Genomic DNA, 13,974 nt, shown 5'->3' on the forward strand with positions numbered 1-13,974 from the left:
GGACTTTATCTGCTCCATGGTACTTGTCGCGTATCGTCAACCTTTCTAGATCACTAGTGATGTGATCAGTTGCACCGGTATCCATATACCAGTTTGTATCTACGCCATACGACGTCATAGCAGATGAGGCCGACTTCTGGGGTGGCCCAGTGAAAGAGGTGTCAAACCTCTTGAAGCAGCGAAGAACGGTGTGCCCTTCCTTCCCGCATAGCTATCAGAAGACGTCAGCTTGGAAGCCGCCTCCTTGTGGATGGACACCACTATGGCCGCCACGCTGTCCACGTCCCGAGCCACCGCGACTAAAACCACCACGGCCACCATGGGAATTGTGGTTGTCGTGGCCGCCACCGCGACCACCTTTCGTGGCCAGATTGGCCGACGACTGGAAGCTACCTCCGCCTCTGCCTCCGTGGAGTTCCATGCGCTGCTCGAAGCTGGTGAGCTGGGTGAAGAGTTCCCCCACCATAATGGGTTCAAATCTAGCGGTAACAGTAGAAACAACGGGGTTGAACTCGAGGTCCAGCCCGGTTAGGATATAGGAAACCAATTCCTCATCTTCCAGCTTGCGACCAGCAGATGCCATCTCATCTGCTAGTCCTTTCATTTTAGTAAAATACTCACTGATCGAGGAGGAGCCCTTAGACACCGTTGCCAGCACCATTCTTGTACTGATGATGCGGGCACGGAATTAAGAGGCAAACATGCCCTCAATGGCTGCCCATGCCTTGGCAGCTGTGTCCTCCAAGTTGACTTGGCCAAGGATCTCCTTCGATAGGCTGGTCAGCAGGTAGTTGAGTACCTGACCATCCTTGGCCACCCATGTCTCGTAGTCCGGGTTGACAACCGGTGGCTCCTTGATGTCGTCGTCGCCCTTCGGTGGCATAGACTACGTCGGTGGGCTGGAGGAGGGAGAAATGAAGCTAATGAGTCATGCGCCTTTTAGAGCTGAGATCACTTGAGCTTTCCATGATGGGTGGTTGGCGTGGGTGAGCTTCTCGCTCACCGGCAGGAAGGTGACGAGTGATGGAACAACAGATGCTGCGGAAGAGGACGGACTTAGCGCCACGGGAGAGTTCCATGAGGAGAAAGGCTCTTAATACCATGTGAGAAATGGTGGAACGAGGTACCCTTCCCTTGGGCATCGGTTGCATGTTTATAGTACACGGGTGTAGGGGACCATGACGCCTAAGAGCGGGGGTGAATTAGGTAACTTAAAATTCTAACTCTAAACTATGGCCTCTTTTTCTAACCTAAGCAAAACCTATGCAAAAGATAAACTATCTAAATGTGCAACTACGGTTTTGCTAGCGTGTTGCTATCTCTACCGCAAAAGGAGTAATACAAATAATATAAATGTGGAAGCTAAAAAGCAAGATAGAGATATGCAAACTCCCGTCGATGACTCCGGTATTTTTACCGAGGTATCAAGAAGCACGCAAGCTTCCCCCTAGTCCTCGTTGGAGCCCCTCGCAAGGAATCCCTCGCAAGGGCCAAGCTCCCGGTCGGGTAACTCCGTGGATAGCCTCGAGCCTTCCCCACGCGCAAGTGGGTCTCCGACGTGCCTTCCGACAAGCCTCTCTTGGATGCTCCTCGCCATCTTCACTATCAAGCTTCCGGCCGAAACGCCGCGGGCCTTGTTCCCTCCGGTACAAGGTGGCAGCCACACCACAAACGCGGTTGGTGTGATCTCGCAAGACTATAAGCTCCTCCAATGTACAACAATGGTGCGCACAAGTACCGAGTGGTAAGAGGTATGCAAACCTCACTAAACACTAGGCCTAAACCTAGAGCAAGCGCATAAGTGGTGGTCTAATCAACCTAAGCACTTCGCAAAGCACCTACGCTAATCACCTAATGAATCACTAAGCACTATGCAAGTGGAGATCACTAAAATAGTATATCAACACCCTTGATATGTTTCCTCAGCTCCACACATATCAAATGGCCGGTTGGGGTTGTATTTATAAGCCCCACTGAGAAAGTAGCCATTGGGGACAAAATCCCGCTTTTCTGCTACTGACCGGATGCTGATCATGTCCTGACCAGACGCGTCCGGTCGTCCTGACCGTTAGAGCTGTGATCACCTGATCGGACACTGCCAGCGTCCGGTCACATGCCACCGAACGCGTTCGGTCGCAATTTCGCCGCTCTAGAACCTTTCTGTACATGATCGGACTATGTAGTTCTATGTCCGGTCGATTTGCCGCCAGTGTCCAGTCCAGTGTCCGATCGCTGCCGCTGACGCCTACTGTTGCCGAGCCTCTTGATCGGAGCGTCCGGTCACTTTTCGCCAGCGTCCAGTCCAGCGTCCGGTCACCTCTGTGAGCTCGTTTCTTCACGATCTTACATACGGCCTGGTTCCTATCTTCATGCTTGGACTTTGCTTGATATTTTGGGTCTTCTCTTGTGCTCCTAGGGTCTTGCTTATGGTGTTGATCATTGGATCATCACGTTGCCTTCGTCCAAATCACGTCTTGCACCCTATTGAACTTCAAAACAATCACTTGCAAATTCATTAGTCCAACTTGGTTGTGTTTGTCATCAAACACCAAAATCCAAAGTAAATGGGCCTAGGGTCCATTTTTCTTACAATCTCCCCTTTTTTGGTGATTGATGACAACACGACCAAAGCAAGCAAATAATAGAATTTTGAAATTTGAAAACTACCTACTTGCTAGGATGCAATTCAAGGGGCAAGGTTATATGATGCTAAAAGATACTACTTGTAAAACTAAAGGATACCACATAAAAACTTATCTTGCCCTTGCAAATGTCCCCATGTGGCATTATGGATTTAAGCTTTGCTTCCTACAAAATTTCCCATTACATAGACTAATCCATAATCCACTATCCTCCCTTTCTCGGACCATTACCACTTGTAGACCATTACCACTTGTAAATTATTATGATCTAGCTTTTGGTTCTACAAAATAATGCTTGCTTTTGGTCCTCTAAATTCTCCCCCTTTGGAATCAAACACCGAAAAGGAAGATATTAGTAGCACAAGGGAGGGTCAAACTTTGTGATCATTTGTATGTAGAGTGGAATAGGTCACAAAATTTGACTCTCATATTATATAGACTAAGCTCCCCCTAAATATATGCATACATATGGTAGAAGGCAAAGCATATGCATAATTGGCAAAATTTTGCTCAAGGGAATTTAATCTATATAATGCATGGAGAAAGCATATAAATATCACAATGAAATCAACATGATGATATCGGTTTAGAAATACCACATGTGGAAACCAATTTGATTTCTACCACTTGCAAAAGGTGGTGAATATTTGAAGTATGATGCTTAATTCCGAGACTCCATTTTCCTTGCAATTGAGACTACTACACACATGATAAGCTTGAAAAGGTGTTAGTGTTAAAGCATCCAACTTGTAGAGTAACCTCTCCCTAAATTTGTGCACACAAGTATGGAATACTTGTAGGAAACATGCACATTGATTTTAGAATAAAACATATCACTTGAAAGATAACATCACATGAATGTGAGAGTCATTTTCGAAAGCGATATTCGGGAGAAATTATCTACAATTTAGACTTTGGCATATATTAGATGAACAATCAAAAGACAAGCCATGTGCCGTGCTCCTAAACAATTTTAAACCATGTAGGATTGCTCCAAGGAATAAGAATGAAACTGAGCAAGCCTACCATAAGATATACCTAGTGTATGCATGACAAAAGTTATAAGCATGCAAATACAAACCTAGGCATGAAGAGTAATAGATGCTTAAAGATGCCACTTATAGGAGATTAAATCTAGTACCACTTGAAGCAAATTAAATCTAGTTACCTAACATGGGAGGGGGAATTCGGGTCCACAATATTTACTAACCCACTTGGCAATGATCTTGTCCATCATGATGCACCCCATGAAATGCACCTATACTTTGCCAAGTCTCCAAATTCCCTGAAGTCCGTCGGACTTCTCACTTTCCTTTCGGAATCCAAACCTTCTTGGTGCTCTTCATGTTGGAAATGATTTCCTTTGCCACCCAAAGGCGTTTGACCCCATTGTTGACTTGCTTGTTCACCTTGATGGCCACCACCTTGTGATTTTTCTTCTTCTTTAACAAGTATGATGTGGAGGCCTTCTTGTCCACCTTGTTGGTGTAGGTGTTGGAGAGCTTGCTTATTTGCCTTTTCTCTTTCTTCTTTTCTCCTCCCTCATTCTTCACCTTGCACTCATAGGACTTGTGACCTTCCTTGTGGCACACGTAGCAAACCACGGTTTGTCCTTCATCAAGCTTCTTCACTCCCTTGACGGTGTTATCTTGATGAAGTTGGGCTTGATTCACCTTGCCTTTCACTTGAGTCAAGTTCTTGGTGAGGCAAGCTACTTCTTGCTTGAGTTGCTCATTTTCCTTTGCAACCTCTTGTGTGCATGTATCTACAACAACTTTCTCAACACAAACTTGGTTGCACAAAGATGAGTCTAAACATAAATCATTACAAGAAGTAGAGGCATCCTTTTTAGGCATGTTAAAGATGGAACTTTTCTTTTTAGATGCCTTAGTGGGGGTTGTACCGACGGCTTCAAGATTAGCAACTTTAATAGTTAGATCATCACAATATTTGCACATGGTTTCCATTTTAGCAAGCAAACTTTTATAAGCATCTTGTGATCTAACTAACTTTTCTTTTAATTTTTCATTTTTTACAAGTTGCTCATCATTAATTGTGTATGTATTTGTTGTTGCACTAGCCTCAAGTTGCTCAATTTTAGTAGATAGTTCAATATTGAGATTAGCAAAGTTCTCATATTGTTCAAACAAAGTTTTGTATGCTTCTTGTGAACTATCTAGCTTTTCTTTTATTTTTTCGAGCTTCTTTTGTTGACTAGTGCAAACTTTAGCATAATTAAGATTTTGTTGCACAATTTCATCATAAGAAGGTATTTCATCATCACTATCACTCTCACTAGCGGATGAGCTTTCGTTACCTCATGCCATAAGGCACACACAAGAAGAGCTTGATGATGAGTGCTTGTGGCCTCGCCTCTTGTGATGGTGTTCTTCTTCACTTGAAGAATCATCCCATGACCTTATTGATGTGAGGGCTTGGTTCTTGCATGCCTTCTTCTTTGTCTTGGGTGTAGGCTTGTTTGGACAAACTTCCATAAAGTGCCCCAACTCGCCGCATCCATAGCATCCTTTCTTTCTTTGCTCATTTCTTTGATTGGTGAAAATGAGATCTTGAATTTGGATTGGCACACCCTTGACATTGAGCCTTTGGATCATCTTCTCCACCTTGTTGATTAGTTTGATTGATTCTTCATCAAGGTCGGAGGTGGAGGAGGAAGATTGATCATAATCACTTGAATCTTTATCTTCATCATCATCATCTCATCCTCATCTTCTTCTTCATCTTCACTTGAGGAGCTTGAGCTTGAGCTTGTCTCAACTTGCTTGCCTTTCATCTTCTTTTTCTCGCTACATGCGAGAGTTTTGCCTTTGCTTGATGAAGAGGCTTCTTCTTGACCCATCTTATGTGACATTTCAAATGCCACTATTTTGCCAATGACTATGTCCGGGATCATGGTGCTCAAGTCCTCCATGTTGTGAAGGATGGTGATGATGCTTGCATATTTCTTTTGTGGTAGCACGGAGATGATTTTCCTCACGATGTCCACATCATCTAGCTTTGTTAATCCTATTGAATGGAGCTCATTGACAATTAGATTCAAACGAGAATACACATCACGAACAAGGTCATCATCATTCATTGTAAATGAATCAAAATTTTGTTTAGCTAGACAATATTTTTGCTCATGAACATTAGATGTGCCATCATAGAGCTCTTGAAGTTTTAACCAAATTTCATGTGCCATATTTAAAGTGAACACTTGGTTAAACACATACATGCTAAATAATTCAAACAAGCAATTTTTAGCTTTAGCATTAAAATGCATTTCCTTTTCTTCACTCTTTGTGGGTTTATTGAGATTCTTAATAGGTTTCATTCCATCACGAGTGACTTTCCAAACACTCAAATCAACCGCCTCAAGGTGACAAGCCATTCTAGCTTTATAGTAAGGGAAGTTAGTGCCGTCAAAGTGCGGAGACCTAGAGGTATACATCCCAGCCACTCTAAATAGCGTCGGCTCAACGGCGGTTAAGCCAAAGGTCCAAATTTGAGCCAACCGGCTCCAATACCACTTGTAGGGGACCGTGACGCCTAAGAGGAGGGTGAATTAGGTAACTTAAAATTCTAACTCTAAACTATGGACTCTTTTTCTAACCTTAGTAAAACCTATGCAAAAGATAAACTATCTAAATGTGCACCTATGGTTTTGCTAGTGTGTTGCTATCTCTACCGCAAAAGGAGTAATACAAACAATATAAATGCGGAAGCTAAAGAGCAAGGTAGAGATATATAAACTCCCATCGATGACTCTGATATTTTTACCGAGGTATCGAGAAGCACACAAGCTTCTCCCTAGTTCTCGTTGGAGCCCCTCGCAAGGAATCCCTCGCAAGGGCCAAGCTCCCGGTCGGGTAACTCCGTGGATAGCCTCGGGCCTTCCCCACGCGCAAGTGGGTCTCCGACGTGCCTTCCGGCAAGCCTCTCCCGGATGCTCCCCGCCGTCTTCACTATCAAGGTTCTGGTCGAAACGCCGCGGGCCTTGTTCCCTCCGGTACAAGGTGTCGGCCACACCACAAACGTGGTTGGTGTGATCTCACAAGACTACAAGCCCCTCCGATGTACACCAATGGTGCGCGCAAGCACCGAATGGTAAGAGATATGCAAACCTCACTAAACACTAGGCCTAAACCTAGAGCAAGCGCATAATCGGTGGTCTAATCAACCTAAGCACTTCGCAAAGCACCTACGCTAATCACCTAATGAATCACTAAGCACTATATAAGTGGAGATCACTAAAATGGTGTATCAACACCCTTGATATGTTTCCTCAGCTCCACACACATCAAATGGCCGGTTGGAGGTTGTATTTATAAGCCTCACTAAGAAATTAGCCGTTGGGGATGAAATCCCGTTTTTCTGCTACTGACCGGATGCTGATCACGTCCTGACTGGACGTGTCCGGTCGTCCCGACCGTTAGAGCTGTGATCACCTGATCGGACGCTGCTAGCGTCCGGTCACATGCCACCGGACGCGTCCGGTCGCAATTTCGCCGGTCTAGAACCTTTCTGTACTCGATCGGACGATGTAGTTCTGCGTCCGGTCGATTTGCCGCGAGCGCCCGGTCGCTGCTGCTGACGCCTGCTGTTGCGGAGCCTCTTGATCAGAGCGTCCGGTCACTTTCCGCCAGCGTCCGGTCACCTCTGTAAACTCGTTTCTTCGCGATCTTGCGTATGGCTTGGTTCCTATCTTCGTGCTTGGACTTTGCTTGATATTTTGGGTCTTCTCTTGTGCTCCTAGGGTCTTGCTTATGGTGTTGATCATCGGATCGTCACGTTGCCTTCGTCCAAGTCACGTCTTGCACCCTATTGAACTTCAAAACAATCACTTACAAATTCATTAGTCCAACTTAGTTATGTTTGTCATCAAACACCAAAATTCAAAGTAAATGAACCTAGAGTCCATTTTCCTTACAACGGGAATAGCCTCCAGTGTGGCGTTTACAACAAGAAGATCTCAACCGAACTCAGGAGGAGATCTATCCTCTACAACTTGGATTATAAGACACTTGAGATACAAGATATACGTGCTAGTCTATCCAAACTAACCTGGACGCTAGCACAAGGAGGGATGAACCTAGACACCGAGCATACAATTCGTATAACAGGCGGTCGCGGAGCCGATCTGCTAACTGTCATCGTAATAACGAGGAGTTCTGAGTTCGACCTAGGAGTACCTGATTTGGCGTTATCGAGCACCATTTGAGCGACTCTTTGTTTGCAAAGAGAGCTTTCCGAGGCGAGACGTGCATGCGCCCACTCGTGAAACGAGAAAAATCACCATCTTTAATTCGCAACAACCTGATACTGAATGGAGCCTTAACGTGTGGCGCTGACCTCGGCAAACTGACGTATGGGACCGAGCAGCGTCAAGATTTGGTGGGCCCCATTGTAAAGCTACCGTCAGAACAATTTGCTTGCACTACTTCGTGATGGGGTAAGAAATGATGCGTCGTGCACACGATCACTACAGCTCGATCGATCGCCAGATTGAACCCTTGCTCGTTGATGATGAGGGAAAGAAAAATATGAACCTTTGCATGCGTGTACAGAGACCGTTTTGGATTTTTGTTGGATGTGACCTGTTGCCAAAGGCACACGCCAAAACCTGAGAACTTACCTTGCATTTGTGAGTGGTATAAAAAGGGCTCCTCTGTGATCGATCGGCTCGATCAAGCGGCCACTTCCTTTCCGAAAAGGCACCAATACGTAAGGATCTCTCCTGCGGCGTCGGCACGTCCCAGGGCTGCGCATTTTCTCCTGCTTGTACCACGAAACAGGCGTGAAATGTCTCCACATTTGTGGTAAAAATGCCAAGGAAACCGTGTATAAATATGGTATCCGACCGTTCGAGTTAAGCTACGCTCCCGGCGTAGAGAGGTAAGTAGCTCAACTACTCAAGTTGGTTTGGTGTCGTGTGAGCTTGTGCGTGTCATTAGTTGCCTAGTTCGTTGATGATGGAGGGAGTTCAGGGGTCGTCGGGACGCATGGGAGACGACTCCACGACCGCGAGGCAGAGGCCGCCGAGCAAGCCGGCGCCGAAACGCGGAGGAATTATCAACGGGATCTTGAAGCTCTGCTGCTGCTTCTGCTGTAATTCTGCATAAAGATCAGTACGTACCTTATGTAGCCATGGTCGATGTCGTAGCTAGGTCATGGGAGTGTCTGCATAAAGATGCAATTGGAGCATCATCTTGCATATGAAGATTAGTAGCTCATGGAGCACGGTAGTATTTGTCTGTCTGTTCGTTCGTTTTCTCTCTTGCATGGTAATTGGTAAACGTGTTTTGTGCATCAGTGGTACCCGCTGAAAGCTAAGTCTAGCTAGTGTAATTCGGGATGGATCATTGTCGGACACTTCATATGGTTGTGTGTAAAAGCTTGGATGTACGTAGTATTATCAATTATGCATCGGTTCACATATCAGTCCATCGTTTGATGATTAAAAAAGAAATGTTCATCCAATCATCCCAGTTGGCACTCAACTCGGTAAAGCACACACTATGCCTCGGTAAAGCACACACTATGTCCGTGCCTCTCTTTCTCGGAAATGTGCTAGGCTTAAACGAGTAACAACTTGCCCTTAACGTATGCTTTATTAGGGCATGTTTGATAGAGTTCTCGGAAATGTGCTAGGTTTTCACCCAGAGGTACCGTACAACTACAATTACAAGGGTAGAGAAGCTACATCCACGCCTCCAATAAGGAGGTTAGGCGTCGCTGTCGATAGCAGTGATGCCTTGTGCACGGCTTTCGCCTAAGGCTCCACGAACACCTGAACCGTAGGCCGTCTTCTCATAAACAGGATTAAAAGTCCAAAGCACAACAATACGCCGTCTTCTCCGAAATAGCACAGCGGTGCCACACGACGGTTCCCAGGGGCACGGACACGCCGACCGCCGCGGCTCCAAGGGCTCAGCCGTAACACGTTCCTACTGCTTGAGCCTTTGACAGCTCGCGCAGAGCAGTAGGACGCGCCACCAAACCGGGGCAGTGGGCAAGCCTCAGAGCTGCAGGCCCGCGCCACGGGCTTCCCGGCACGCGCAGAGCCACAATTAATTTTTGTGTTGGCTGGATTGACAATTAATTAATATATGATTCCTGTTGGCTGGATTGACAATGAAAATCACACATTTTATTCCGGTGTCACACTGATAAAAGATTATTGAGACCATTAACCATGCCTGTGAAAGCAACGGTCGTCGCTGACAAAAGGTACTTATTGAAACCATTATAAGCATGCTCGCAGCCCCTGCGTGTGTGCGCTGCTACCTGCTACTAACCACAGGTAGCATAGCATGAAGCGGGTAGCTGGCTAGAGCTTTGATGCGTGGTTTGCAATGCTGGCGTAAAGCAGCAGCCCGAACTCGTTGATGTTTGCAGCCTCCATGCACATGACGACGCGGACGGCGTCGTGCTCTTGGGACCCATCGTTCATGATAATCACGAACCCGCCGCGGACGGACTCCGCCCGTGACATCCACCGCGGACGCCCGCAGCCGAAATCCGCGTCGTACGCCGGCAGGTTGAGCCAGCTGATTACCCGAAGCTCCGTCTCCAGCATGCTGCCCCTCACCGGCCGGCTGCCCGTCTGGAACAGCTCGAGATAATCGATCGCAGACCGCACCAGCTCGCCGTCGTCGTCCAGCCTCGCGAGGGCGCGGCTGACGCGGCAGGCAACAGATGCCAGCGCCTCCGAGGCGATCTCACGTGCCGCGCCGGCTGTGCACAGCTCGACCAACGCTTTGCCGAAGTAGCGGGCCGGGAGCGGCGGCCTCACCCCTCTCCGTCGGATGTTGACCGGGAAGGTGAGGCGTGCGACGGCGTCGGGGGGAAGCCGCCGCGCGACGGCCGCGCACTGCCACACCAGGGCGCTCACGGAGCAGAAGGTGCTTGCCCCGCCGCAGAGGCGCTTTAGGGTGACCAGCTGGTCCCTGGAGATGGGAAACACCTCGACGGCGTTTGGTCGTCCCGACGGCTCACACAAGGCGACCCTGGGGTACAACACGGAGAGCGCGTCCGGGTGGACCACAGGCGGGGACCGTGCACGGAGAAGAGCGCGGTCGTGGATGGGGAGCTCTATGGCAGCACCGTCGCCGTCCTTGGCGAAGGCCGACCATGCCTGCACGAAGTGGAACGTGCTCATGCCGTCCACAGCGGAATCATGGACGGCCACTCCTAACACCACTCTTCCACACTTGAGGAAAGTCACCTGACGAGTGATGATGCAATGTGATGGCAGGAGTTGTACTACACGTACGTACGCGAGAAAGCGTTGAAGCTCAAATATATCATCAGTTACCTGAACGGCGAGTATGAGGGACAAGGGCTCGATGCGAGGGACAAACATCCTCCTTAGCTGCGGTGACGGCTTGGAGAAGTCAATGTCTTGAGCTGCGAGGTAACAGCGAGAAACAACAAAGAGCGCGCCCTCGCCGTTGCAGCTGATCTCTAGCCTGCCATCCTCCTCGACGCCAAGGCGGCCGGCCAGAGGGTAGAAGGCCACCAAGGCTCTGGCCATCGCCTCCTTGAGCCTGGCCACGTTGGAAAAGGCAGCGCCGGGACTGTAGAAGAAGACTAGTGGGATGTGGCCTGCGGTGGCCGCGAGGTCGATGGGAGAGAGCCAGAGCCCTTTTGTCGGCGTCGCCTCTCGCGGCGCCACCAAGGATGACTCTATCACTTGCACCTTGTCAGACTCCATGGATCGTTTTGATTTCTTCTCACGCACTGGCCAGCAACGAACCTCTGTCTTGGTCACTGGACGAGATTAGAAGCTGGATGTTTGAGTGGATGAACCCTACAGTACTAGTAGTAGTATATGTTGTGGAGGTCGATGCGGGTTACTCTGCTGTGGTTCAATAATTGCATTAGTTTAAGGAAGAAGCTAGTCACATGGCCACATGGGCTTGGGTTTCAATAATTGAACGGGAAAAAGATTAGGGGAAGTGGTTGTCGTTTGCTGGCGGACACCCAAAGTGGAGCTGTATGCTAGAAGACACTCTGGTTTGTTGTAATTATGCCAGAGGACACCGCGGGCCAGTTTCCACCGGTTGAGGAGAGAGAAAATTTCAGTTTGGACATCCGGTGCCCCTGAGCCACGTTTGGGTCTGGTTGGACTATCGAATACCGACCCGAGCCTGGTCTGGTTAACGTCCATGTCTAGCTGGCGTGGTAGACGTCCAGGTCCAGCTCGCGGAGCGCCGTCATCAGTCGCGCCGACAGGTGGTTGCGCTTGTGGCACTACACGCGGATCATGGCCTCCAGACCCAGGATCTTGGCGTCGATCTCCACCGCGTGGCAGCGTGGCCCGCCGTCGTGTCCGCCGTCGCGCTCCTTCTTGAGCGCCTTGACCTGGGCCTGTAGCGTCTCCTTATCGGACTCCAGCGACGTCAGCTTGCCGCGGAGCTCGTTGATGTAGGAGATGGCGTCGCCGAGCAACGACGCCTTGTCCATCTTGGACACGTTGGGCACCATGGCGCGCAGCGCGTAGAAGCACTGGTTCAGCTTCTCTCGCCGCTGCCGCTCCGCCTCCACGTGGTTCAGCGGCTCCTCGCGCCCGTTCGTCGGCTTCCGCCCGCGCTTTCGCGGCCGCTTCTCCACCTCCGGTGGCGGCGCCACGACGCGACTGCTCTCCACCTCGCGCACAGACGCGTCCAGGTCCGAGTGGTCGGACTCCGACTTGGCCGGCGCGCCCGTGCCCGTCGACGGCCGCGTAGTGGGCGCCGACGAGAAGGACAGCATGCCCTCGTTCGTCGTCGGTGGTGGTTGGTGTTGCTCGCCTGGGAGGTGGCCTCCATTGAACGCTTATTATTGTTCTTCGCATCGTTCGTAGCGGCGGCCTGTGTCATGGTTGCCGTGTGCTGCGAGAAGAGGCTCCCGGGAGCGGTGGTGAGGCTGGCGGTGGCCGCGGGAGGTGCCAACGACGGGTTCCTCCGGGCGTTGCTATCGACGCCGAAGCTGAGGATCTCGCCGGACTCGGGCTTGAATAACGATGGGGTCGCCGCCAAGGAAGAAGGGTTCGACGCAAAGTCAAAGAAATTGAGCTCCCGGCGGAACGGGCCCTGGTGAGCCTGATTCTGGTGCTGGTGCTGCCGCTGCGGTGCAGCGGCCGGCACCGGCGGGGCTGGCGGCCCGTGCACGGATGGACTAGGGTTCTCCGTGAGCGTGCTCGTGCTCGCGTTCTCAAAATGGATCTGTGGCGGAGGCGGCGGCAGCGGCTTGGAGACGGAGATCTCGGCGACGGATGCGACAAGGAATCCTTGATGTCCATGACCGGCGTGTTGGCGAGCCATAGCACGGAGGGGTCCGTCTCCGCCAGGTCGACTCCGGCCGCGGGCTGCTGCTGCGACGGCGCCTGAGGCTGCACGGGCGGCCATGAGCCACCCCCTGCTCCGCCCCCAAAGAGCGAGCGGATCTTCGCCATGCTCTTGGCGGTCTAGAACCTGACGTCGGTGGAGCCGAGCTCGAGCACCCCGGTGCCAACGGGGAAGCAGACCATGGTGCGGAGGCCGAAGTTGTAGGCTTAGCGCGCGCGTTCGCACGGTGCGGAGGAGAGGCCTGAGGCGATCCAGGTGGGCTGGCTGGCGAAGAGCGCCTGCCCGGGGAGTCCCGTCCCGTTGAGAAACGATTGCGTCATGGAGACGAGGAAGAACCACTCGCTGTCGGTGACCTCCTCCTCGGGCGCGGCCGCGGCACCGGAGATGAGGGAGCTGAGCTCGCGGAGCACGCGCTTGCGGTGCTCCTGCTCGGCCTAGGCGGCGGGCGTGAGCGGCCTCTGCTTGCACTGGTCGGCGGAGGCCATGAAGACAAGCCGGTTAACCAGATCAGGCTCGGGTCAGTTGACCCAAACGTGGCTCAGGGGCATCGGATGTCCAAACTGAATTTTTCTCTCTCCTCAACCGGTGGAAACCGGCCCGCGGTGTCCTCTGGCATAATTACAACAAACCAGAGTCTTCTAGCATATAGCTCCACTTTAAATGTCTGCCAGCAAACGACCACCACTGTGGGTGTCTGCTAGCTAATTTCTCCAAAAGATTAAGGGCGTAGCAGCAGCTAAGCAGCTTGGACTCACTTCCCTCAAAAAAAACACTTGGACTGACGTCGCTGTAAGGCATGGACTCGTGGCAAGTGAGGCACCTGGCCGAGCCACCATTATTATTAGTTTATTGTGCTCGTCTGCGCGGACTAGTTTATTTAGTTTGCTTGTTGAAAACCCAGGACGAAAAATACCGTTCGCTGATTTGTTGTGAGAGAAAAACACTGTACCATAGCTGATAAGCCAGACTGATTTGTTACGAGAGAAAAACACTGTACC

The 13,974-nt window shown here is 50.2% G+C and overlaps 1 protein-coding gene, 1 non-coding gene and 1 pseudogene across 3 annotated transcripts; all 3 read right to left on the reverse strand.

The window, feature by feature from the left end:
- Positions 1-426: 426 nt before the first annotated feature.
- Positions 427-565, reverse strand: LOC136468274 (small nucleolar RNA Z247). Its single transcript, XR_010761790.1, has one exon. It is a non-coding gene; the product is annotated as a small nucleolar RNA Z247 (small nucleolar RNA).
- A 9,228-nt stretch (positions 566-9,793) lies between these two features.
- LOC136464585 (hydroxycinnamoyltransferase 4-like) lies at positions 9,794-11,494 on the reverse strand. Of its 2 annotated transcripts, none has more exons than XM_066463536.1 (2): positions 10,963-11,494; positions 9,794-10,857 (listed from the first exon to the last, which is right to left on the reverse strand). In XM_066463536.1, exons 1-2 carry the CDS (start codon positions 11,359-11,361, stop codon positions 9,976-9,978), a joined length of 1,281 nt encoding a protein of 426 aa, XP_066319633.1. In that variant the 5' UTR covers positions 11,362-11,494; the 3' UTR covers positions 9,794-9,975. The 2 variants fall into 2 exon arrangements, with proteins under 2 accessions (XP_066319633.1, XP_066319632.1); XM_066463535.1 differs by having other exon boundaries at positions 9,794-10,872.
- A 162-nt stretch (positions 11,495-11,656) lies between these two features.
- Positions 11,657-13,461, reverse strand: LOC136466189 (transcription factor MYC2-like; annotated as a pseudogene).
- Positions 13,462-13,974: the final 513 nt, after the last annotated feature.

This window comes from Miscanthus floridulus, chromosome 7 (genome assembly GCF_019320115.1).
Source record: "Miscanthus floridulus cultivar M001 chromosome 7, ASM1932011v1, whole genome shotgun sequence".
Lineage (NCBI taxonomy): Eukaryota > Viridiplantae > Streptophyta > Magnoliopsida > Poales > Poaceae > Miscanthus > Miscanthus floridulus.

What these genes read in the sequence shown, in the direction of transcription:
- LOC136464585 (XM_066463535.1), bottom strand. Translation starts at nt 11,361, where the DNA reads ATGGAGTCTGACAAGGTGCAAGTGATAGAGTCATCCTTGGTGGCGCCG. An exon ending in CCCTCATACTCGCCGTTCAG is followed by an intron (nt 10,873 to 10,962) that starts GTAACTGATGAT and finishes ATCACTCGTCAG; the next exon opens with GTGACTTTCCTCAAGTGTGG.